Source organism: Hippoglossus hippoglossus, chromosome 22, assembly GCF_009819705.1.
Source record: "Hippoglossus hippoglossus isolate fHipHip1 chromosome 22, fHipHip1.pri, whole genome shotgun sequence".
Lineage (NCBI taxonomy): Eukaryota > Metazoa > Chordata > Actinopteri > Pleuronectiformes > Pleuronectidae > Hippoglossus > Hippoglossus hippoglossus.
This window is the reverse complement of record NC_047172.1, coordinates 13,870,771-13,896,039: the sequence shown is the minus strand read 5'-3', so window position 1 is coordinate 13,896,039 and position 25,269 is coordinate 13,870,771. Positions and strand designations below refer to the sequence as shown.

The window sequence follows — 25,269 nt, the reverse complement described above, 5'->3', positions numbered from 1 at the left end:
TTTTGAATTTTCGCTTAAATCCACATTATAATCCTCCTCTTTAAATAGCAACGTCTAGTTTATGTGACACTCAATTTGTGAACCGTGAAGTTAAATATTGTTTCTCTCAAGACCCAGATGTAAGAACAGATGAAACATAGTTTCATTAAAAAAGGGACAAATGTAATATTTTATTCATGCACGCATTTTAACTCTGGAACTTGTTATTCAGGGGAAGCAAGGACAAGATCTTCGTCGTCAAGATCAACCCCTACCTGCCTGACAAGCTCATCACAGCTGGGGTGAAACACATGAAGTTTTGGCATAAAGCTGGTGAGTCCCCTGTTGTTTTGGCGAGGAGTGCCTCTAACAAGCAGGAATCTGGCATAGCTGTGACACCTCCCACTGTGTGCTTCTCCTTCAGGTGGCGGCCTAATTGGGCGCAAGGGGAACATGGGGAAGACGGAAACTATGATGTGTGCCGTGTACGGCTGGTCGGAGGAGATGGTGTTTTCAGGCACATGCACCGGGGACATTTGCATCTGGAGGGACATGTTCCTGATGAAGACTGTGAAAGCTCATGACGGCCCTGTCTTCAGCATGCACGCTCTGGAAAAGGTATCGCAAACCCCACCAGAGAACCAGAAAAGAAAAGTCACTTTTAGCTGTAAATATGTCATCGCCATCATGAGTTAAAGATATAACATGTAACCATCCCTCATTAAAATGTCTAGAAACAACTAGAACTAAAAGTTATATATTTTGTTGACCTGTTTTCTTACTTTATCTAAAATGTTTTCAACAACTTTTAAATCCAGAGAAACTTATTCAATGTAACATTTTGGTCACCTTCATAATTTCTTTGTTGTTGTTTTGTTTGAGACACCCGTCGTGGCCGAAGTTGCACATAGTACAATGCTTATCATTTTGAATTTTAATGTTAAGGCCTAGTCTGTGAGGAATTAACATCAGTGTGACAGAAACAAATATATCTTTCCTTTCTTTTCTCTCATGATTCTGCTGTGTCAGTTAGAACTGAAGTATATTTTTCTTCCCTCCTACCTTTTTGTTTAACTTCTCCCCATCATAGTTGATTGTATGTGAAATGAAATACACTCCTGTAAGTGACATGTCCAATCTGCAGAAATCAATGCAGCTTTAAATGTGTCAATATTACGTCCCTGCAGGGATTCGTGACTGGAGGAAAGGATGGTATAGTGGCTCTGTGGGATGACACGTTCGAGAGATGTCTCAAGACCTACGCCATCAAGAGAGCCGTCCTCGCTCCAGGCTCTAAAGGTAAAAAGGTCACCCTGTTCTCATTGGCCCTCCTCCGTCCTTGAAGCAGCTTCCATTGATTTAACATGACCATGCAATGCAAAACCATTTAAACATTCAATGCTTTTAGCTGAAATGAAGATTGCTTCCTGCACACTGGGTCAAGTTAAGGTCTCTGACTTTCCCGGCTGTAATTCATTAACTCGACAGGGCTGCTGTTGGAAGACAACCCCTCCATACGTGCCATATCTCTAGGCCACGGCCACATCCTGGTGGGGACCAAGAACGGCGAGATCTTGGAGGTGGACAAGAGTGGCCCCATCACTCTGCTGGTCCAGGTAGGTTAAAGATAAAAGCAGCTTTGGGAGACACAAATGCTTAGAAATATACAAGCACGTTCTGAGGCTCACACGTTTAGTCTGTTTCAACAGGCTCAGCTGGATGGCTGCTATCACAAAGGAGGAGAATATCATTGTGCTGCTAAAACAGAACTCGGTTTATCAGAAGCCATATTATATAATTAATATATTGTCTTAAATGTGCACTTACATTTATTTTTCTTTCTTCTGTGACAAATCATTGTAAGAGATATATAGATGTAGATATACACATAAGAAAACAAGAAAAGAAATAGAGTAAGTGGACAGCATCACTTGTTGCCCTGTAGCTGAAATTGTATTAAGGGGTCTACAAAAAAACAAGGAATAAAATTATAGTTAATTAGTACAAATATTAAATACAAGTTATTATTATTATTAAATAAATGAAATATATATATATAAATACAATGAGTAAACTCTGGTGTGTATTATCTTATCCATTAATACTAAGAAACTTTCCAAGATTATCATTGTCTTAAAAGTGCTCTGATTTCTAGTATTCTTTACTAGAATATTAGTCACTGAAGTTTTTATGCTTTTATCCCTTTGTCACCTAAGAGTGAGTTGTCCAGCTCTAAATGGATTATCCCCGTGTTTAATGTGTCTGCAGGGCCACATGGAGGGTGAAGTGTGGGGCCTGGCCACTCATCCCCATCTCCCGCTCTGTGCCACCGTCAGCGATGACAAAACCCTGCGCATATGGGACCTCTCACCCAGTCACTGCATGCTGGCTGTGCGCAAGCTCAGGAAAGGTGAGTCACAGCTGCAACACGACCATATGAACATATTTTGTCTTTATCTGTTCAAATCTGTTCAGCCTGACAGGAAGTGCAGTGGTACCAGGACATTAACACCTTGTTCTCCGCAGGCGGCCGCTGCTGCTGCTTCTCCCCTGACGGCAAAGCCTTGGCGGTGGGCCTCAACGACGGCAGCTTCCTCATCGTGAACGCCGACACCCTGGAGGACCTGGTGTCCTTCCACCACCGCAAAGACATCATTTCTGATATCAGATTCTCTCCAGGTCTGTGCTTCAAAACTCAAAAACTCTAATCCTGTCCCAAGAACCAAACAGGCTTCTGTGCCACTGTGCCCTTCAAAGCTTCTGAGTTTATGTGGGATGCTGTTCAGCAGGTAAACATGCCCCCCCCCTGCTGTAAGTCAGGGAGATATTGCTGCAGGCCTGACCCAAATGAATGGCTTTCTGTGGCAAGGCCAGACGGCAAGACAGCAAGAGAGGAACGAGAAACAGTGGGGAGAGACAAAGTGAGAGCAAGAAACTAAACTCCCTAACACAATGCAAGGGATCCTGTTACCCAACCCAACACCCTTCAATCCCTCACAGTCTTCATCTTAGACTTAAATCAGTGCCGGACACTGGGACACTTGGACACTGTTTAAATTTCTTATTTTCTATAAAAAGATAAAACTAGTGTCTTTGGTAAAACAGTGTAAAAGGGCTTTTTGGGCCAGTGAGAAATAAGTGTAATTGCTGAGCACTAGAGAGTGAAAAACATGCTAAATATGTCCAGTAATAGAGGCTCTTAATGCATTAGAGCACAAACAAAGGCCGCTGGAGTGGCAGAATGCAATTTCTGAACCATTTGCTTTGTTTTCAATGCCATCATGTTCCCATATATTGGCTGTAATTAGGCCTATGCTAAAAATAACAGCGCTAACATGCTGTTGTCACCATAGTCATTTGGAAATATTGTCTGGTGGTCGTTAACAACTGTGTAGAATCATTTGTCAGTGGAACCAGTAGATGGTGAGACATTTGACAGGATAGTTTAAAGATTTTGACCTGCAGTGAAAGACAGAGGATTACCACAGTCAGTTGGATTCATCCTCTGGGTACCATGAATGTCTGTTCAAAAATATCCTCTATACGAACAACCATCTTGCGCATTTGTATGAGTCTGCATATTAATGATCGAAGAATGGAACCGTGGTATCGAGGTCCCACCAAATCACATTTAAACAAACACTCAAACACAGGGCCCAGCCAATCAAATCATGTTGATGTGGAGTGGAGGCAGAGGAAGCTGGCGAAACTGGTGTGTGTTCTGAGTCGCGTGTACATCAGTGTGTTCGGAACGACCTTAAATGACAGAAATCTTAAAACTATTTGAAACTTATTTTGACCTTTAAGTTTGATCCCTCTCCCATCCACTAACATAGAGGAGGCAGGACTATGACCTTTACTGCAGCCATCCACCAGTGAGGGATCGAGACACTTTTTGGGAGCTGTCATGTCGTCCATCTTTATATACAGTCTATGCGTGGCCCCAGCAGAAGCCACCAGCCAACAGACAGACAGACTTGGTTAAAAAGGCTCAGTTCGGTTGATCCTTGGTTAAGATTGTTGGTGTGAAAATGACTAACGTGTCTCTCTTGTCAACTCAGGTGCTGGGAAATACCTCGCGGTAGCATCCGGAGACACGTTTGTGGATATTTACAATGTAATGAGCAGCAAAAGGGTCGGAGTCTGCAAAGGATGCCTCAACTACATTACCCATCTGGACTGGGACAAGAGAGGTAGACACGCTTCCTAAAATACTATTGTCTCAGGAAATCTTCTGTGAATAAAATGCCCTTTGAGCCTTTGCTTTCAAAATGTCTCTCATAAAAACACCACAACCCTCTGGGCTCCTTCACTCCGCAGGAAAACTACTTCAGGTCAACACAGGTGCTAAGGAGCAGTTTTTTTTCGAAGCTCCTCGTGGCAAGAAGCAGACCATTCCGTCTACCGAGGTAAGCCGGGAGAAAAGGCACAGGAGCAGCCGTTGTTATGGTGCCGCTGGCCCACATTTTCCCCCTGGGAGCAGAGGAGGCTCGGTGAAGGGCAGTGAAGCATTAACACGGCCCACTTTTCATGAGTGTCATTCTAATTTTGGTGGTGGATGTGAGATGGTGTTTGCGAATCCATTTAATACTGTGAGACGTCCAGACACCTTGCGAGGCACAAAGCCGAGCAGAGCATTAAGAAAATAAGGGCCAGAGATGATGGATGCTGCTGAGTCGAGGCTCTCTGGCACCTCAGATGTCCGCAATTACCTTGGCACCTCCGCCTCAACTCATCGTGATGCATTCACTTTCCTCTTTCCGTCCCATTTCTTACCCTCTTCTCTCGTGCACTTGATCACAGGATCGTCACTAACAGGCTGAGACAGCAGTCTGTTCTTAGCTCTGTTTTATACTGTAGAATTTTAATGTGGCCATCTCAGCACACTGTCTGGACTCTATGAGAGGATAGATGTCCTGAAACATTCTCGATTTAAATTACGTTAAAACAAAACTTTACTATTCATCATAAATAAAGAGCAGAGGCCGACATTTCCTTTAAGTGCTGGAAGCCGTTGACCATTCACAACAGAGTGAGTCAGCTGGCCAATCAGAGCACACTGGCCTTTATTGGGAGGCGGTCTTAAAGAGACAGGAGCTAAAACCAAGTGTTTCAGACAGAGGCTGAAAAGAGGAGCTGCAGCAATAGACAGTTTGAGGAAAGTGAACATTAGAGCATGTAAACATTTTCAGATAATAACACAAATTGAAACTATGAACCTGAATATGAGCATAATATGTCTCCTTTAAAGGAATATTACATTCTGGGAAAAAGCTTTCTTCACATTCACTCTTCAATCATTTCTTACATAATATCAGACTTGAAGATTGATACCTTATTGATGTCTGTATGCTGGATATAAAGCTGAGGTAGCAGCTGCTTAGCTTAGCGTACATTCTTTCCCCTTTGTTTACAGAGAGTAACTACTCCAGTATTAGCCTCTCTACATTCACCATTAGAATTCAGTATAACATTTTCGTCATTTTACAGCTCTCTTTTGGTCTGACAGCATTTCTGGAATTACTGTGTTCTATTTTGTTTCCCTTGTGTTACTGACCACTTACTGACTTTGTTCAGGTGGAGAAGATTGACTGGAGCACATGGACGTGTGTCCTGGGAACATCAGTTGAGGGAATCTGGCCTGTGATCAGTGAGGTCACAGAGGTTACCGCTGCCTGCCTTAGTAACGACAGGAAGGTTCTGGCAACAGGAGATGATTTGGGATACGTCAAGCTCTTTAGATACCCTGTCAAGGTGAGTCACAGACGGTCCGCGTTTCTTGGTACAATCTGGTTTGAACGTCTCATGACTCAAGGCTTTAAGGTTTATGCAAATGTTATGTTAATTTGTGTGTTACATAAATGTTGTCCTTTTGCCACAGGGGAAGTACGCAAAGTTCAAGCGCTATGTGGCCCACAGCGCTCACGTTACCAACGTGCGGTGGACCCATGACGACAGCCTCTTGGTAACAGTGGGCGGGGGTGACACATGCCTCATGATCTGGGCCCATGAGCCCGAGGGCCACCGGGAATTCAAACAGTGCGACAGCGAGGAGTCGGACATCGAGAGTGAGGATGACGGAGGTGAGAGGCGACTTTATTTTTATTTTTTTATTTTTTTATTTGAGTTTCTGTTGCTTGATTTGCACTGTTCCCGTCTCTCGTCAGGTTATGACAGCGACGTGACGAGAGAGAACGAGATCACCTACACCATCAAGGCCTTATCCAGCAACATGCGACCCATGATTGGTGTGAAACCCCACCTGCAGCTGAAGGAGCCCTCTGTGGATGAAAGGTATTTCAAATGAAGCTGTGAAATGAAGAGTATTTATTTACACATGCTGAGACTGTTGAGCTTCAGCCGGTCATAGTACAAATAATAAGGCCACCGCTTTCAAAATAAAGCCACTCCTGCCTTTTTCAGTCAACATACACTACCAGTCAAAAGTTTGAGACACACCAATGTTTTTATTTCAACTGCCCATATTAATTAATCAATTTTATATAAAAAAAAACATTATAACTATATCTAACATTCAGTAACAGGTACTTATGAAGGTGCTGTTAAACTTTTGACCGGCAGTGTATCTATTCTTTCCTCTCTCGCCCTCTCCCTGTTCTTTTGAAATAACACAACATTCTTTGCTTTTCTTCTTTCCTGTCCATCTCTCACTATCCTGCTTCCTTCTTTACTTCCACATGAAGACAAGGGGTGGTCAGGTAAGCTTTGGTGTTAATTATGTTGATTGTGCACTGAAGATATAGAGCGTCGGGTGTTTTTTGTTGTTGTAGTTAGTTGTGCATTGGTGAGCATAAAAGTTGTGGTCACTGTTTGACTTTTAAACATAGTAGAAATAAATGAAAGAAAACATCAGGGTATTTTTGAGTGTGTAACGCGAGGATTCAATGTGTGGTGGTGGATTGATCGCTCTAGATGAGTATACACATCAGCAGCACTTTACTGTCGTCCACCTTCATCAGCCTTCCTGGTTACACTCTTGTTATTGTTCACTTAGAGCTAAGCTAGAACGTCTTAAACTGAGAAGCATGAGGCAGATTCAGCAAATCAAAACATTTTTTAAAGATGCTGATGGAAATAATAACTTGTACATAGTTAACTGTGAACATTGTAAATGTGTTTTAATGAACTCAAACATTTGAATTGAATTCACGTCTAGAACATATTTAGAGAAATACCTGATGTCGATGAAAATCAAAGTGTCCTTTGTTAAGTCTTATCAATAATTGAATTCTTCCCCCCCTACATAAATGGAATCACAGTTTTGGTGTCAGTTCTGACTGGCAGGACAAATTGAACTCTAAATTTAAATTTAAAAGTAGAGCTTGACTTTAATTTACTTCAGTGTCCACTTAAGCAGTGAGTTTTACCAGAAGTGTTTTTAATAATCACTTACTCCAGGGAAATAGGTTGATTAAAGTGGGTCACGTTTTAACGTCACACATCAAACCAGAAGGAAAATTGGAAATTTAAACACCCTGAGATATTCTCTTTAAAAGGCATTTTTAAGGAGGTGTAGTTCTTCTGGCTTATCTCAAACACTATTAACACACGTTATCAGTTCTTTCCTTTGTTACAATGATTTTGTGGCTCAGGTTTATGGATTTATCGGATTGGTTTCCAGATTCGATTTTTTGACAGCGATGCAGACATCCACGCATTTTCTGGGCCGCAGTTGTCATAGAAATGGACTTTGGTTGTCATGGCTACACGCTGGTGCTGACTCCTGTATTTTGTGTCCTCAGCGGCTGTGCTGTTGTGTTGCGTGTGTCCAGCAGGCAGCAGTGAGCGCTGTGGGAAACCTCTTTTTTTCTAATTCTTGTTTTTTCTTTGTTATTGCTGCCATGAAGAGGGTCAAGGTAAGACACTGAATGAGTTGATCATCTGTTTTTCCTTATGTGGATAATTGTGGAAGGACGTTGACTATTATGTCTTTGCCTGTATAGACGCTTGAGTGTTTCCCATTCGTATCGTTATTAATTGATTTTCATATCCTTGTGTACACTTAAAACTGTATTGACTGACTGATGATGTGTGGAAATGGAGAAAGCAGCAAAATCGATAATGTCATTGTGATATTTCATATTTACTGTCACTTTTACATCGATTTTTACTGGAGTCCGACCTATTTATAACTTGCCAATAAATCAGACGATAGGAGCCTTTCAAAGATAAAGCATGTCTGCATTTATGTTTTCCAATATGTGCTCATATAATCACTGTTATTTTAGAGAATAAACAATACAGAAAAGATGAGCATTTATCTTCAGGAGTTCTACAAAGTTAAGTTTATGGATAAACTATAAAATGTTAAGCTGCAGTTACGTTTCTTTGTCATAAGGGTTTGTTAACAACATATGTTTTGATATATAAATCAGCCAATATATCAGTATTGGAAATGTTATACTCCCATAAAATCCATATCGGTTGGGCTCTAACCTTTACCTTTGCCTCCACCCTTTATCGACATGGTCCCACTCTGTTACCTGATTCAATCTTGCATTGCTTCACTGCTACAGCCACTGTGTGATGCAAGAAGATTTGATTTTTTTCTTGAATTTATTCCACCTTGATAATCGTGTTATTTCAGGAAAAAAAGGATTTCTTAGATCAAGAGATAAAACCAGCGTCTTTGTCGGTTTGTTTGCAAATCCTCATTAAATGTTCTGTAGAACAGTCTCACTGCCAAACGGTGTCATATCATTATTATCCTCATCATCATTATAATTATCAGTCTGATAAGCAGCTCCTCAGCCGCCCTCTTATCCCAGCTCTCTGTTTCAGGCCTCCTGTCAGCAGAGCGCTGCCACAGCCGGAGAAGCTGCAGACCAACAACGTCGGCAAAAAAAAGAGGCCGATTGAGGTAAGAAGGACGTCACATCCTCACCCTGAAAACAACAGGCTGAGAGATATGATACAGCTGATGAGTTATATGCAAACAGAACAGGAGGTGGTCTCTAATGTGGTTATTTCAGCTGTGCTCGTTCTCTGTGCAGACGGCCTCTCGGGGGACTCTGATGCCTCTGTAATCTAATAATAACGTTCTCTCCGTCAGCTTGCTCGGAAACATCTTCGTTGTCATGGCGTTGACCTTTGTGACTTTCTGGTGCTCTTTTATCCGACTCTCCCGCAGGACCTGGTGTTGGACCTGGTTTTTGGTTACCGTGGAAATGACTGCCGCAACAACGTGCACTACCTGAACGAGGGGGCGGACATCATTTACCACACGGCCTCAATTGGCATCGTGCTCAACTTGACGACCTGTAAGTAGACAGAAGACTGCCCAGAAGACGTGCTAAGGGTGTTAGTCGTTCCTGAAAGCAAACGTAACGTAAACTGTGTTCCTCTTTGTGTGTGTGTGTGTCTGTTCTTTTTCTCCCAGCCTGCCAAAGTTTCTACGTAGAACACAGTGACGACATTCTGTGCCTGACAATCAATCAACATCCCAAATTCCCCAACGTGGTGGCAACTGGCCAAGTAGGTATGTCTGTGAAAAGTTGACCTCCTGTGTCAACAGCCGCCTCATTTCTCTTCCCTGTATCCTGTGTAGTCGACGTGCAGCGGGAATATAGTACACGACTTTGGCCATAACCCCCTCTACAAGTGTATCTGTAATATAAAGCAACTAATGAGCAAAATGATCCTTTTTGCACATATGTATAGTTGTGGGGTAGTTATCGTATGCTGCATTTTCTATATAAAACTTATAGTTGTGACTACAAATCTTACTGGAAGTTGCTGGAGAAACAGCGTAGCAGAAAATTTAAGTTTCAAAAATTAACTGATAATGTGTCTCCCCTGTCGATTAATCCGATTTTCCTTTATTTCAGGTGATACTGGTGACATGTCAGGTAAGGACAGAACAAAATTAATCCTCATACAAAAGTAAGAGGCGTGGTGTTTTTAACTCAAAGGAAATCTCACCTGTATTCTTAAAGTCTAGTGCCATCTAGTGGTCTTCTGACTTTTGACATGTCTTCCCAAATGCAAACTTGCTTTATTCTAAATTTCCAATATTTGCTTATGAAAAATATAATGTAAATCTATACAAATATATGTCTAAAGTCTTAAAAATTTACCATTTTAGTTTGCATTCAGTTTTTGTTCCGATGTGGAATTTAATTTTGGCAACAGATCCAACAATAAATCTTAATTTAACCTTTGCTGAGGTGATCATCATTCTTCTTCACTTTGTTTTTTTTCTCCGACAGCCACGTCTCCATCTATTCATGTGTGGGACGCCATGACCAAACAAACGCTATCGGTGCTACGTTGTTTCCACTCGGGCGGCGTGTGTTCCGTCAGCTTCAGTGCCACGGGAAAACTCCTGCTGTCTACGGGCCTGGACCCTGAACACACCGTCACCATCTGGAAGTGGCAGGAAGGTAAAAAAAACCGAAGATCTTTCTTCCAGCTTTGCGGGATGATGGAACGGGTCACACTTTCACTTTCATTGCGCTCTGCTTTGTTTCCCAGGTGCCAAAGTGGCCAGCCGGATAGGTCACACCCAGAGGATCTTCGTGGCTGAGTTCAGGCCGGACTCGGACACGCACTTTGTGTCTGTGGGGATCAAACACGTGCGTTTCTGGACGTTGGCTGGTCGAGCTCTGCTCAGCAAGAAAGGAGTGCTGAGCACCATAGAGGACGCCCGGATGCAGACCATGCTCTCTGTAGCATTTGGAGCTGTAAGTCATTTACACCCTTATAATATAACAACTAATTAATCTCACAAGAGAACATTTTTTGTTAAGTCTTTCACTTGCTGCTTGTTCTTACTGCACATGACATTTTACCTCCTAATTTTAAATCTATAGACATTTAACAACTCATCTTATCTCAAACTTTCTGCTTGACTGTGCTGTGAATTGTTGCACTGCTCGCTCTGCTCTCTATAGGTCACTAGATTAGTGCAGATTTGTTTTCTTTTCAGAATAACTTGACATTTACAGGTACCATAAGTGGGGATGTGTGTGTGTGGAAGGAACACATTCTAGTAAGAATAGTGGCCAAAGCTCACACGGGCCCCGTGTTCACCATGTACACCACACTGAGAGACGGCCTCATCGTCACCGGAGGCAAAGAAAGACCGTGAGTGCTGTTTGTTTCGATTCGTTCACTTGAGCTCACATCGGTAAACAACACTATTCACATACTGGCTTAATGGTGGAGAGAAGCAGTGGAGTTCACTTTTAATATATATGATCGTCATTTGGTTGTCTATTTATCCAAATGACTGTTGTAACTCATAAGATTAAATATATATGAGAAAGAAAGATGTACTGTATGTGAACATCATGTGATACACAGTATATTTGTTTTCAAATCACCCACATCCTGTGTACAGTAAAGTTAGCACATGAAGCTGCAGTTTTCCTCAGTTAGTGAATGAATCACATGAAGTTTTCCTCAGTTCATGGGTGAAACAGATGTTTTCCTCCACAGGTCTAAAGAAGGAGGAGCTCTAAAGCTCTGGGACCAGGAGCTGAAACGCTGCAGAGCCTTTCGATTAGAAACTGGACAGATCATAGACTGTGTTCGCTCTGTATGCAGAGGGAAGGTACTTCACAGATAACATGGTCCTCAGTGTCTCTGCGCTGCACCAGCATCTGGATTTTGACGTGCTTCCTCTTCCCTCTGTGCTGCATCAGGGTAAAATCCTGGTGGGCACCAGAAACGCAGAGATCATTGAAGTAGGGGAGAAGAACGCAGCGTGCAACATCTTGGTGAACGGCCACATGGACGGGCCGATCTGGGGCTTGGCCACGCATCCTTCTAGGGATGTGTTTCTGTCCGCTGCGGAGGACGGCACTGTTCGCCTGTGGGACATCCCTGAGAAGGTCAGCCGTGTTACCAGTCAACCCCTCGCTTAAATATTTAATTTCACCCGGCCGTGTGGTGGACATTTTAAGATGGTTTTTTTTTTATTATCTTGTGTTTCCTTGTGGGTTAACAGAAGATGCTGAATAAGGTGAACCTGGGCCACCCGGCGCACACCATCAGCTACAGTCCAGAGGGGGACATGGTGGCCATCGGCATGAAGAACGGAGAGTTCATCATCCTGCTGGTTGCCTCACTGAAAATCTGGGGCAAGAAAAGGGATCGGCGCTCCCCTATCCAGGATATCAGGTAGTGATGGTTGAGTCGCTCGATTTAAGCAGAAGCTAGGATGTAAGGAAAACATTGTTGTTTTTTGCCAGAAGTCAGGTTTTATGTAATAATTGATTGACTTATTCTGATTTGCCTCCGAGCCTGTTTTTTACCCTCCAGTGGCGGCTCAACCAATACATAAACAGACAAAAAGCTCTGTTTTCTGAGGTGAAAAATACCAACACAATGTGTATAGAATCCAAAACACAGATATAAAGATGCAAAAAAAGGTGAAAAAGACATTGTGGCCCAATACACACTCAAGTTGACCCCCATATGAAAGCCAGTGAAAACACACGATTCAAACAATGTTTTTATGTGCTTTGTGCATTCTTATGTTTTTGTGTGAATAATTGTGTATCAAACCTGCATTATCACTGTGATAAGATTTACTTTTATTTACTTGTTTGTTAGATTTCAAATGTAAAGATGTTCGATATTAAGCACAAAAACCTCAGTCAGAGTTTCAAGAATCCAGATTCTGAGGTTGTGTCAAACCCTCGTCTGTACAGTAAAATGTGTTTCTGAGAGAACACAGGTCAGTGGTAACTCTGCATGTGTCTCTTGCAGGTTCAGTCCAAACTCTCGTTACTTGGCCGTCGGCTCCAACGAGAGCTCCGTCGACTTCTACGACCTGACGCTCGGCCCCCAGCTGAACCGCATCAACTGCTGCAGGGACATCCCCAGCTTCGTCATGCAGATGGACTTCTCCGCAGACAGCAACTCCGTCCAGGTACGGATCTGAAATATCAGAGCTCCCAGTTAGCTTTCAGCGAGAAGATGTTTCACCTCTGACCTCCAATGTGTTGTTGACTCAGATATCCACAGGTACTTATAAACGACTGGTGTACGAGGTGCCGTCTGGGAAACCGGTCACAGAGCAGTCCCTCATTGACAGGATTACCTGGGCCTCCTGGACGAGGTGAGGGTCGCTCTTATGAGACTGATAAACACCATCAGTATATGTGTAAAAAGTCTTCAATAACATTACTCTCTTTCTGTCTCAAGTGTCCTGGGGGACGAGGTTGTTGGGATCTGGTCCCGTAACACGGACAAAGCAGACGTCACCTGTGCCTGTGTTTCCCACTCAGGCCTTAATGTCGCCACAGGCGACGACTTTGGAATGGTGAAGCTGTTTGACTTTCCATGTCCAGAGAAGTTTGTAAGTGTGACTACGCAATATTATTATTAGCGGATTTGTATTCGTCACTATTTTGATTTATTAGGAGTGTAACGTATTTGTCAAATGAAAATATTTCAACTCATCAGAATAATTTTCAAGATGCTACAATCATATAAAAATATTCATAAACTCATAATACACAATTATATAATATAATATAATTATATAAATATAATTTCCAATCAGATTTTTAACTGATCTTTCAGCATGCTTTTCAGTCACTGATGAAATACTGTAGTATTGGTAAAATTGTGTGAGGACCTAACTGACTTTCAGGAGCATTTTTTTCAGCTGAAGCTGTCATTTCTCCTGATATTTTTGCTCATTGTTCTTTCACTGTAAATGTGTCCGTGCTGTAAATTGATAAAACTGAAAAGTAGTTAGTAAAAATGCCTTTTGAAATATGTGGATGTGTGTTTTTCTTTAGGCCAAACACAAACGCTTTCTGGGCCACTCTGCTCACCTGACCAACGTGCGCTTCACAAGCGGAGATCGCTTTGTCGTCAGCGCCGGCGGAGATGACAGAAGGTAGGAGAGAGGCAGCGGTGTATCTAAGATTTTCCAATCATATGTCCAACAAACATCTGTTGGTGCACATTTAAGTCATTCATTTTTTACTGTTAGCTCTGTATAATATTGTCATATTTATTGTTAGTATTGTTAATAAGTGAATAAAACAGACTTCTGACAGGATAGGGGCCAATCAGATCCCCCCCCCCCCCCCCCCCCCCCCGTTCCTGCCCATGGACTGAGGTTCCAAATAAAAACTTCAAATGAGATTACAATCAAATATTGAAAGACCCAACTTCCCCTTTGTTATGTCCCCTCTAGCCTCTTTGTGTGGAGGTGTGTCCACGCCCCTCACTGAGGACCGCGCCTGGACCCTCCTGCCTCAGAAAGCTTCTCTCAGCACGGCTCTCCAGAGGAAGAGAATCAGCGAAAAGAAGCCGCTTGAAGAAAAAGGAGGACAGACGTGGCAGCTTGTAAATGAGGACAAGCGGTGATTTCGAATCACTGCCTCAAAACTTGGTGCATGCATTTGTGCGAGGCTCATTTTCATCATAGCATCAGTCCCAACTGTGAACACAGGCGGATACTGCTCTGACAGTATCGCATCATCACTGAGAAAAAAAAAAGAGGCATCCCTCTAACACAGTATGTGCATATCATTTTTTTTCAGAATGAGAGAATCTGTGTCCCACAGGCCTGTGAACTTGTGTTACTGACAATGCCATTTTTTTTGATAACATGTAGCAAACTGAATTAGCCTTAATCTGAGTGTTCAATTTACGAGGGTTTGGATTCTTTTTGTATTTTACTTTTTGAATCATGTAGTCGTTTTGTTGGTTTGTTCTATTTTTACTGGTGATTCCAAATCCTGTGGCCTTCCACCTGAATGTAACATCCACTGTTACGTTCTGGATGTCAGCATGCCAAAGCATACTATGCACTGTACACCTGACCTGGTCACTGTGTTACCCTGACGGTTCATTTATGGTTCATGTGGCTGTGTTGTTGACTGGTTGACCTCGGACCTCCCTCGACAGTGTTTCCCCTCATTCATGCCCGTTTGTGGTTCCTGGGTGTGCATGGCTTCCTGGAAGACAATCCGTCCTAACCAAAATCCTCAGAAAACAAAAAGAACAGTTGTAAAAAAAAAAAGAAAAGGAAATTACGTTTTAATGCACAGTTGCGATTCTTTCAGTCACTTTTCAGTGTGCTGCTGCTGTATGATGTATTAACGTCGCATTTTCATGAATATGAATGGTGTGACAGTAAGTCAGTGTTTTGTGTGTAAGCAGATATATTGCTCAAATGGAATGTTTTATCAGAGAAAATATGAAAAGTGCAAAATACATTTGCTCCCTGTATTAAGACTAACTATGAAAAAAAAAACGTTGCTGCATATTTTGATTTACATTACTCCAGTGTAAATATCATTTGTAGATATTCTTTTTGTATATTTTTTGTGAGATGTTTCTTAAAATCCACTTTAATAAAAAAGGCAACCATGAACTTGAGCTTTGTCTGAAGAATGTTTACTGAATTTTCTATCCGAAATGTAGAATAAAACTAGAACTTCTCTCAGAGTGCATCCCTCCGTGAGGACCCCTGATAAAAAAACATTTTAAAAACACAGCTAGATCCATTCAAAATGTTAAAGAAAGAGAAGAAGAATCCGCAAGTGTGAAAACAACCTCCTTAGCAGAGGTAATGATTGATAATGCTGAGGAACCAATGTATTCAAACCAGCAGTACTCAAGCTAACCCTTTATCACTTATCAACGAATACAGAGTTCCTTGCTGCTCTTTCATCACACTGATGATGTCAGGATGGTGTCAGTGCATCATGTGAGAACTACTTAAAACTAGAAAGGCACTCAAGAGAGCACACGCCTCCAACAGTCCCCTTCAATTGAATCAAGCCAACTTTCACACACTCATAAACATCAGTCCCCTAAATCTGCCTTATTTTTTTAAAATCTCGATGCATGAATTATTCTCTGGGATATCTCGAAAATGTCTAAATTATTTTAAAGGAAAGTGATAACAATTTCCTTTGTCTGGATCTGTGCCAAAATGCAATCGGTTCCTTCTTGGTCGAAGTCACATCCTTCCAACAGATTTTGTGAAAATCCAGTCGATTTTCTGTGTAATGCTGCTGAATAACAAACAAACATGGGTGAAAACATAACCTCCTCGGTAGAAGTAATAAACAACCTCCCCAGCATGATAAGTTTACAAAAACCACAATGTTCACATGCGAAGAAAAAAAACTGAAGATTAAATATTTCATATTCACTCAGGTTTATTTAAGTTGAAACAAACATAATTTAGCATTGCTCTTTATATTCATATATTTGTCCTATATACATCATTTACATAAAAAGGCAAATCTATGCGCTGAATAAATACTTCAACTGAGCCTTTGTTTAAAAGGACAGAGTTGAATGTTGTTAACAATGTTGACTGTCACCATCTGCAATGATTTGTCAGTATCGCTGCCTTTCATTCACATCAACAAAATTCAGATTGAAAAAAGAAAAAGAAAGCAAAACATTATCTACCAGTTCCATTGTTGTAAATATTGAATATATGACAAGGGAATTCAAAATACCACAGATAGTTCAATATAACATAATACCCAGAGTTACCAGTTGATTTATACACATATCTTGAACATGTGCACCTGATAAACTGTGTGTTCATTCATATTAGTGCAGGTAACAGGAAAGCAGGGTTATAGTTTGACCGAGAAGGAGCTGCCACAGGAGCAGCCATGATCGGCTTGAGGATTCTTGAGCACTAGGAAGGTGGAGCGGATCAGCTCCTGGCTGAAGTCCACAGTGGACCCTTTCACAAACTCCAGGCTGTCCTGGTCCACGATGATGCCCACGCCTCCCTGCTCAAACACCCTGGGTACAGAGGGGGACACAAACGATTTGACTTTAGTGGGGATACAGTGTGGCTCTCAGGAAACAGTGACAGGAATCAGTGTCAGTTCACCTGTCGTCTTCATTCCTGCTACCATCAACAGAGAACTTGTACTGGAACCCGGAGCAGCCTCCTCCCTCCACGTGTATTCTCAAGTACTCGCCCTTCACCATGATCTCCCCCAACCTCTGGTTTGAAAGAAGGGAGACAAGGAAAAAAGCCCAAAAGCGTCAACACAACTTCATTCATTGATTGTATGACAAGTGGTTTTTAACATGCAATGGTTTCATTTCAATTACATTTTAGATTTCTACTGTACATTTATATTTTGACCAATCACAAGTCGTAACGCAACAGCTGCAAGCAACAATGATGCTCATGATCATGTGCTCTCCTTCAACACATCACACACCAGATGACAACTGGAGACACCAAATAGTTGGCTTTGATGAGTCCAAACTAAATGTAAAAATATGTGTGGAGAACTAAGAAGTTTATGACTAGTCCCAACTACACAGATTTTGAAAAGTGATGAATTCGATACAGATATTGAGATCAGAAGCTTGAGCTGCCAGGCTTAGGAATAATATGATATAATGGCCTGAAAAACTGCAAAGAAGAGACAATTTTCTGGAGATTTTGTGGTGAACAGATGAACAACTACTTACATTAAAGTCACGTAAAGCCCAAACCAAGGTTAATCAATATGTTGACACTAAATAGGCTTGTTGACAAGATTGTATGACCAAACATTCACATCTGTTTGGAAATGAAAGATTCCTGCACAATACTGATCACAATATTCACAATGTCTGGGTCCTCAGATCTTCATTATACACAATATGAGAATGTAAACATATCATTGATACAGTGTGTGGGAGTATTTAATTTCTCCACAGACAAATATGTCAGATGTGGAGGAACCATGACACTTCATCATGAGGTCATTCACTGTCAACACTGTCAACACTGGCTCAGACTCTCGACACTGGAACGAACACTTGTCCGAACACGGACCCAAGGAGCATGATGCTGAGTCATGATCATCTGCTGACCTTCACACATGACTCGGTGAGGAGCACTTCAGGTGGATTTGACACCGACGGTTGCTGCTGGGCTGAGGCGGTGCTGAGGCGCTGGAGCCCCGCTGTGGTGTTGGTGGGCAGCCGCTGCAGCTGCTGGTTCACACGGACGTTGTTCAGCAGAGTCGATGACCTGTAAACCATCAACACAGCGCGAGGATCAGATCGTGGAAGAGCAGAGGGACTTGTAGTGTTTGTTAGTTAGCGGTAGCGGTTAGCTCACAAGCTAGCTGGCTAAATTCAACACACACCTATTTTTCCGCTGAACAAATAGTTTACATGATAATATTTGGATCAGGGACTTCCATAGTGATGTGTAAAATATCAAATAAGTAAGAGTTACCTAGCGAAGCTCCACATTTTTGACTTTGACGCAGTTATCAAGGCTCCTCTGACGAAAGACATCTTCCATAACAAATGCTCTATAGCTCCACCCACTTTACGTAACGACAAAACCTATCGCACTGCCATTGGCTTAAATGCTTGTCTGGTAACATAGATACGCCCATGTAGCACAATGCGGCCAGTTGATTCGTCAATGTACCTGCCCGTCACAAGGCATTGAGCTTTACATGGATTTGACCGTGTGATGTGTTTGGTGTATTTAATCCCCTTTGTTTTGTCTGTCAGGCACAGCCACCAACCAGGCTGTTTATGCAGCCATCAACAAGCAATCAAATACGTACATAGAGTAAAAGTGTACAGATAATTGGTTTACAGAGAGATCAACAGTGCGTTGTGAATTTATTTTCTTAATGTGAATAAATTAAGAAAACACACGCAAATAGTCATCGAACTTCAACTCAATGATTTGCTTGAAATCACACTGCTGCCAGGCTGCATTAGGGCACTTGCCGTGGCAGCTGCCTCCAAACAGTGTGGCAACAAGACAGCTGGCTTTATACAGTGTGGCAACAAAGGCAGCTGCCTCCAAACTGTATCGCAACCGTAGTGGCAACAAAACTTGCGCTTAGCTGTCTCGGCCACCGTAGCTTCATGCCTGACAGACTACATTTCGGGCAAATCAAACACCGCGTTCTTATAAATAGGCGTACCCCACATCCTCGTGATACAGCGAAATAAAGCGGGGAGCATTTCCCGGCAGGACGGTGACTGAAGCGCTCCGAAGGTAAAGTAGTTCACTCCGAGTTCCTTATTTCTACTTGATTCATTTGTCGTGTTTGAGCTCTGTGTTGTTTTATCACTGAGCCTGAACGTGGTGTTCCTTGTTGTTTTAAACGCTGCAATCTGTGACATGCAGGGAAACAAACAAGTGGTCACATGATTGAACACTTTGCTCTGACTCCTCTCACGGATGTTCTGTGTATATTTCCCGTCTCTTCGCAGGTTCACTCAAAGAGACTCAAACATGGACGTCCGGGCTGAGCTCGTGGTTCTCCTCTGCCTGATGGGCCTCACCTGTGCGGTGCCGGTCAAATTCATAAGCTGCGGTGAGTTTCACCTGTCACACCCATTTACTTCACTCTACTCACCTTTTTTTTAAAGCAAAGTTTAAGTAGCCCTGTCAATGTGTTTCAATCAGAAATGCGTTACAAAACCCACTGAGGGACGTTGAAGTGAGGACAAAAGAAAAGAAGTGTCCCAGGACCACAAACATGTCTTAACATGTGAGGTTTTGTTCAAGCAGCTTTCCAAAAACAAAGATATCCCACTTCAACCATTGGAGAAGTCTGGTTTATGGAGAGTTGTTTTTAGATTGCCTTAATTAACAATCACATTTTAGGCTTCATTATAGTTTTAACTATCCCCTTCCTGACTACTTGTTTAAACACAGATTTACACCTTAATTTGTTTCCTTTTATCGACAGTCATATTTGACTTATTTACCCACTTCCTGTTTAATCGACCGACTGTTTCAACACTAACTTGCACCTGACGCATTGTCATGTTACCACGAACACAGTGTACTATCAGCCCCAACGCCCCCTCATACTTTACTAAAATGTAGTTACTCCAGATTTTCCTCCTTGGTCACAGAGGAAATTAAACATTGGTTGTGCTCCTCATGGCAAGTGAACTGAACTTGTGTAAATCTGGTGGCATTCTTGTTAAACTTGAACTAGATTTTGAGTTGGCTTGAGTCAGATATTTTTGGAATGAAGTCATTTAATGAAATGTGTGGTGATGCAGCAGTATAAGAATTTACCTTTTTTTTTTTTTTAAAGTCTGCCTCTGTATTTCCTCAGGTTCCCCCTCTGGCAAAGTGACCGTGGTGGACATTAGCCCTTGTGCCACTCAGCCATGCCAGCTCCACAAAGGGGAGGCCTACAGTGTCAATGTGACATTCAGCAGCGGTGAGTAGACTGTTTGCTTGAATCTTTTTTTTATTTATTTAGTTTTTCCCTCCATCTTTTGATTTTATGTCATTTTATCTTGTAGATGTAGTGAGCCAAACAAGCACAGCATTGGTTCATGGTATTATTGCTGGAGTTCCCATCCCTTTCCCCATCCCTGTGCAAGATGGCTGCAAGTCTGGAATCCAGTGTCCCATCCAGAAGCAGCAGAACTATCACTATCTCAACTCTTTACCTGTGAAGAAAGAGTATCCTGCTGTAAGTACATGTGACATTTGGGGGGGTAAAGTATGCGACAATTACTCGTTTATCCAAATTAAAATCAGATTCAGCCACTGAGTACAATTTTATTCTACATATTCATAGAGTGGGGTATGAATATTTACTGTTGCATGCTGCTACTAGAAATCTGATGGCCATTACTGACATTGTTTTCATCTATGAAAAAATTCAAGGCCAAAAACAAAGCTGTTGTATTGTCCTATCAGTATTTACTGGTAATCCCAATTGGCTATTTTGAACTTTGTCCTTGCTGAATAGCAAAATATTTTGTCTAATACTCAGATGGGATGTTTTCAGCTTCCATGTCTGATTTTTTGTTTTTGTTTTATAAATTGGTGCATACTAATTTGTCTGATGTGGTTGTCCTCTTCTCTCTCTCTCTCTCACTTCCTCTTGACTTATTTTTACATGGAGACACCTTTTTGTTCACTAACTTCTCCTTTTCTGCATTTTACAGATAAAGCTGGTGGTGGAATGGGAACTGAGAGACGACAACAAAATAGACTTGTTCTGCATCAGGTTCCCAGTTCAGATTGTGAGCTAAACCTGCAACAATACCTCACACTAATGTATGGGGGCTTCTTTTTAAAAAGGGATTCAGTGTTGAGTAAAAGCCTAAAGAACTTAAATGATTAATTTTTTATTCATTTATCAAATTGATTTTAAGATGCATTTCTCCCTCTGGTTTGCAAAATGTTGCCGCACACGCATCTTAAAATCCTGCTGAAATAAACGGTTGATTATTGCTCTGATGGGCCGAACAGTTGATTTTTAAGAGGCGTGAATGAAGAATACGACTGATATTTGTGTCAATGACCCGGCTTATCTACATTCCACTACCACACATGTCCCGTCTTCCTGGCTGCTGTGTAGTCGGACAAGATGCACACTAGTTTGTCTTTACTAAAACTTTTGTAAAATTTCTTACTGACCTTGTGCTACTGTATGAAAAGTAAATTCTAATAAAGAAATCTAATGTGTACCCAAGTTGCACTGTTTGAATAAATGTTAAGCTGATTAATCATCTTTAAAGAGTTACTAATCCCATAAACTGATTCGTGTCCCGATCCTGACATTTAAGTGCAAATAATTCCTTACCCGGCAAAAACTTGGTACACGAGTTGCAAAGTGGCTGACATGAACACTTCTAAACCTTTTTAACATGATTTTACAATGAGCTGTAAACCGAAGCTCTCAATGTGAGCTTGTTAAATGTTAGACTTCTTACAACTGAACACACCAAAATTGGAACAAAGACTTCATAGCTCTGGAGATGTTGCTTTCTGAGGAGCACATGAATGCTCCAAGTAAAGTGCCGAAAGGACCATTAAAACTGTTTTTAGTTTTCACCACATCATACTGAGTTGGTTGATTAACTTAACTTTCTTAGTGATATTCATTGTCCCCCAGAAGCTGCTGATGCAGTCACTGAGTAGCAGTGAAGACATTGGAGCTGTTATCTTGTTTGTGTCTCGACTCAGCTTTGCAGAACCAGCTGGTTCAGACCTTTGGATAGACATCTGTCTTGAAATTAGATTAAGACTTAACAGGACAAAAGAACTTGAAATACTTCTGAGATTTTATTGATCTGAGCAAAGGCCAGCAGCAAGGTTTACAACATAATCAGAACTTTCAAATAAGTTTGTGAAATGACAGCCCCACAAAAAATGATCTCCTTCCAGACAGTAAGTACAACATAATAGGTTCATTTTGTACTTTTCCAACCAAAAGTCAATCATTAAGGCAATATGAGTTACACAGAGAATATAGCTTTGGCTCTTTCACTGAGACACCTGCTGAATGAGAAGGAGTTGAGTATGTTAGAGCAGAGATCATCAGGTCACAGTTTTAGTGCAGGCAGGGCAGAGGACACGGAATTTCTACCAGTACAACCTGCTGCTTCTTTCCTGCAGTTACAAACTTGTAACAAGTGGAAGCTGGAAGATCTCTCCACAGTTTAAGTCAACACCACAATGTTGCAACCGTACCAACAGCCAAACCCTTGCGCACTCTGAAGTATCAAATATGTCGCCATTCAATGATATGAAACTCGGAACAAAGCAACATTGATAGGGCAGGGTACACCTTATTGGAGTGGTAGCTAGGCAGGTGGTTGTCACATAATAGGCTATAATCTTGGACCAGATCTGGTTATTATTGGCTCATGTCCAAATACACCAACATCGCCCGCCCGTTTCACTTGAACAACTTATGTAGCATCCAAGTCCCTTTGTTTTTGTTTCTTTATCGTCCACTTTGCTTCAGCCTCTCCAGCCGCTGCAGCAAGGCATTCCCGAAGGCCTCTCTGTATCCCGGACTGAGCGAGTCCAGGAGTGAGTAAACCGTCTCATGATACTGGTTACTCAAATCCTCGTCCACTTGATCAAAAGCATAGCCCACCACCTGTCAGGATAGAAATGAGTTCTTAAATGTAAAATGTTCATTATATGGGGGCATTTAAAGAGGAATAAAACAAGAAACCACAGTGTCTCACTCTCACTGCGTCTTACCCTCAGTCCCGCCTCTGTGAGCTCCAGACAATACCGGTTTCCCTCTCTCGTTTGCACGTTGATGTAGGCTACGTCCAACGCACTGCTGAGACTATGTGACACGTGCATTACCGTGACGGCAAACAGTACGTCGGTCACCACTGCTTCTGCCTCCAGTCTCATGTCCTTGACGTCACCAAGCCCGACACAGTCATCATCAAATGAAGAGACCGTGGACTCCTCGGGCTGAAAGTCTATCTCCATCCCCTGCAACAGAAAAGGGAAAGAAATTTGCCAAATGCCTAAATGACAGTTCTCCCTGGTTACATATTTAACAGTCAGCAGCGTTGTGGTAGTTCAGGGGCTGACTCAACTGCAGACTTTTCATTCTACAGTTCACCACAACATGTGCCGGAAACAGAAGGGAAACCCAGACATGCATCTGACCTCTCTGTGACTTCTATTTTCTTTAAGTGCTGTGATTTTTAAACATCCTTTATGAGGAAAATTGAAATCCTAGTTATTATTATTGCATCATGTGGATGTGACATTCAATTATTGTAGCTCTTCAAAGTGATTTTAACAATTTCACAGTGTAAAGTAGACGAATCTGAAAATATGCATTGTATTTTCTATAAGACTAGATTTTAATTAGAAACTAGGGCTGCGAGCAGCAATGTGCGGGCCCGAGAGCTTGCGAACAAGGGACCTGATGCGGCCGCGGGAGAGAGATGTCGGGGACCGGGCGAAACGGCTCCGCGTTGTGTGTGTTCTGCGCACCGTGGGAAAAGATAAACGCTTCACTTCCTGTGTCCGTCACGCAACGCCGAACCAAGCCCACTTATCACGGCCCACTCCATCAAGTGCAGACCACACCGTGAACATTTTATGTAAATCTAATTGAAGTTGTAAAACGAAGCGTACTTCCTGTTGCCAGTAGGTGGTGATATCACTACATACAGACTAATAGATCTGTTCAGGTCAAAAACACTCTTGTTTCTCTTCAGATCGTATAAATCTCTCATCTTTGCAACGTCAAAGACATCAAAGGAATCTAGGCCCACTGACACTATACAGATACAACAACCTCGTGTTTCAAACTTTGAGGCCACGCCACGGTCACACCGTGTGACAAAATCTCAAACATTTTAAGTAGGGTAGTTTCAATCTCCAATGTTGTTGAGATGACCCTTACCGAATGTGAAGTTGATCTGATGAAAGCTCTAGGAGGAGTTCGTTAAAATACACAACGTGAAAAATGGCCAAAATGGCCACTAAATCCAAAATTTCGCATACACACGTGTACCGAATTTCGTGAAAGCGAAGTAAGGGGCTATTGAGCCATTTGGTCACGCCCATTTCAAATGACTCACTTACCACTTTTGAATTTTCTGCAAACTTGTGAGTTTTCAAGCATGTTTAGGCCCTCAAAAAGGCATCATTTGGCAGACAACAATAATCATATAAATTTCAATAGGGCCATCGACACTGTCGGTGCTCGGGCCCCAACTAGAGCTGCTAAACAGATGTAGTGGGATAAAAAATACAATATTGCAAGAACTTTCGAGGGACGTAAAATGGAATGAAATAGTCAAATAGCTCAGCTTTGTACGGAGAAGCAGTACTCTAGTAAATATATTTAGTTACTCAACATCACTACTAGTACTAGACGTGTACTTCAGTCCACCACCTGTGTAACAACATTAACGTGAGTCACAAGTAAATTTATACAAAACATCACAGCGACATCTTCAGAGCCGCCCTGAGGTTTAAGCTAGCTAACACAAGATAGGTGAGGTTACTGTCTTCACACACACCTCACAGTTAGTTATGGATCAATGGATGAGTTGTTATATAGCAGCTCATTCATATAGTCACATAGCCTGGTCTCCTTTAGCTAGCTAGATAGCAAACATTAGCTTTATGTCGCTATAACATAAACTCGGGGAGAATGAACAGCTAAGTCACTGCCCCGTTTCAAGCTAGCAACGTGATTTCGGCTACTAAACATGCTTCAATCTCTGTCTTTGTGTTTATTTGTACATGTTATAATATAATAATAAAAGCTATAATCACGCTCAATGTTAGTTTGTTGCAAAAATCATTTCTAACCCAACTGCGCTCATTCCGCTCACCTCCTCGTTGCCTGTGTTTCTTCCGGCTCGTGGAAGCTTCCAGCTCCAGCCCACTCTCTGGGCTCTGTGGACAAGGTGCAGACAAGCGTGGCGTCCAAGCGGCCGAGCTCTGATTCCCAAACAGCCAGATTTAATTAAAAATAACACAGCTCGTGTTTTCACTCCAGCGCGTTTCTTTAGTGTGTAAATAAATATCTAAACAGA

At 41.9% G+C, this 25,269-nt stretch overlaps 4 protein-coding genes across 13 annotated transcripts in view; 2 read left to right on the top strand and 2 right to left on the bottom strand.

Moving 5' to 3' along the window:
- Positions 1-14,303, top strand: part of eml5 (EMAP like 5) — a 48,575-nt gene extending 34,272 nt beyond the window's left edge. For 4 of the 8 annotated variants that reach the window (XM_034577178.1, XM_034577179.1, XM_034577180.1 and 1 more), the window contains 28 exons: positions 212-312; positions 404-597; positions 1,167-1,278; positions 1,468-1,595; positions 2,248-2,389; positions 2,506-2,658; positions 4,041-4,172; positions 4,300-4,388; positions 5,557-5,733; positions 5,861-6,062; positions 6,147-6,273; positions 6,684-6,698; positions 7,848-7,856; positions 8,782-8,860; positions 9,131-9,260; positions 9,380-9,478; positions 9,828-9,848; positions 10,209-10,382; positions 10,474-10,682; positions 10,928-11,085; positions 11,440-11,554; positions 11,646-11,834; positions 11,951-12,123; positions 12,715-12,877; positions 12,963-13,066; positions 13,153-13,306; positions 13,755-13,855; positions 14,159-14,303. In XM_034577178.1, coding sequence (XP_034433069.1) covers positions 212-312; positions 404-597; positions 1,167-1,278; positions 1,468-1,595; positions 2,248-2,389; positions 2,506-2,658; positions 4,041-4,172; positions 4,300-4,388; positions 5,557-5,733; positions 5,861-6,062; positions 6,147-6,273; positions 6,684-6,698; positions 7,848-7,856; positions 8,782-8,860; positions 9,131-9,260; positions 9,380-9,478; positions 9,828-9,848; positions 10,209-10,382; positions 10,474-10,682; positions 10,928-11,085; positions 11,440-11,554; positions 11,646-11,834; positions 11,951-12,123; positions 12,715-12,877; positions 12,963-13,066; positions 13,153-13,306; positions 13,755-13,855; positions 14,159-14,195 — 3,487 coding nt within the window. In that variant the 3' untranslated portion in view covers positions 14,196-14,303. Of the gene's footprint in view, positions 1-211; positions 313-403; positions 598-1,166; positions 1,279-1,467; positions 1,596-2,247; positions 2,390-2,505; positions 2,659-4,040; positions 4,173-4,299; positions 4,389-5,556; positions 5,734-5,860; positions 6,063-6,146; positions 6,274-6,683; positions 6,699-7,847; positions 7,857-8,781; positions 8,861-9,130; positions 9,261-9,379; positions 9,479-9,827; positions 9,849-10,208; positions 10,383-10,473; positions 10,683-10,927; positions 11,090-11,439; positions 11,555-11,645; positions 11,835-11,950; positions 12,124-12,714; positions 12,878-12,962; positions 13,067-13,152; positions 13,307-13,754; positions 13,856-14,158 lie in introns of those variants that run through there. The other 4 variants (XM_034577183.1, XM_034577184.1, XM_034577181.1 and 1 more) reach the window with 3 other exon arrangements.
- A 1,812-nt stretch (positions 14,304-16,115) lies between these two features.
- isca2 (iron-sulfur cluster assembly 2) lies at positions 16,116-18,344 on the bottom strand. Its single transcript, XM_034577197.1, has 4 exons — positions 18,188-18,344; positions 17,818-17,977; positions 16,835-16,950; positions 16,116-16,743 (listed from the first exon to the last, which is right to left on the bottom strand). Exons 1-4 carry the CDS (start codon positions 18,247-18,249, stop codon positions 16,569-16,571), a joined length of 513 nt encoding a protein of 170 aa, XP_034433088.1. The 5' UTR covers positions 18,250-18,344; the 3' UTR covers positions 16,116-16,568.
- Positions 18,345-18,844: 500 nt separating this feature from the next.
- On the top strand, positions 18,845-21,423 carry LOC117756410 (NPC intracellular cholesterol transporter 2-like). 3 transcript variants are annotated; one of them, XM_034576911.1, is made up of 5 exons: positions 18,845-18,973; positions 19,192-19,295; positions 20,052-20,159; positions 20,245-20,442; positions 20,494-20,513. In XM_034576911.1, exons 2-5 carry the CDS (start codon positions 19,214-19,216, stop codon positions 20,496-20,498), a joined length of 393 nt encoding a protein of 130 aa, XP_034432802.1. In that variant the 5' UTR covers positions 18,845-18,973; positions 19,192-19,213; the 3' UTR covers positions 20,499-20,513. The 3 variants fall into 3 exon arrangements, with proteins under 3 accessions (XP_034432802.1, XP_034432800.1, XP_034432801.1); XM_034576909.1 differs by lacking the exon at positions 20,494-20,513 and adding an exon at positions 20,899-21,423 and having other exon boundaries at positions 18,849-18,973; positions 20,245-20,417; XM_034576910.1 differs by lacking the exons at positions 18,845-18,973; positions 20,494-20,513 and adding exons at positions 19,039-19,060; positions 20,899-21,423 and having other exon boundaries at positions 20,245-20,417.
- A 581-nt stretch (positions 21,424-22,004) lies between these two features.
- On the bottom strand, positions 22,005-25,228 carry gskip (gsk3b interacting protein). The gene is made up of 3 exons (XM_034576046.1): positions 25,066-25,228; positions 22,952-23,196; positions 22,005-22,844 (listed from the first exon to the last, which is right to left on the bottom strand). Exons 2-3 carry the CDS (start codon positions 23,192-23,194, stop codon positions 22,686-22,688), a joined length of 402 nt encoding a protein of 133 aa, XP_034431937.1. The 5' UTR covers positions 23,195-23,196; positions 25,066-25,228; the 3' UTR covers positions 22,005-22,685.
- Positions 25,229-25,269: the final 41 nt, after the last annotated feature.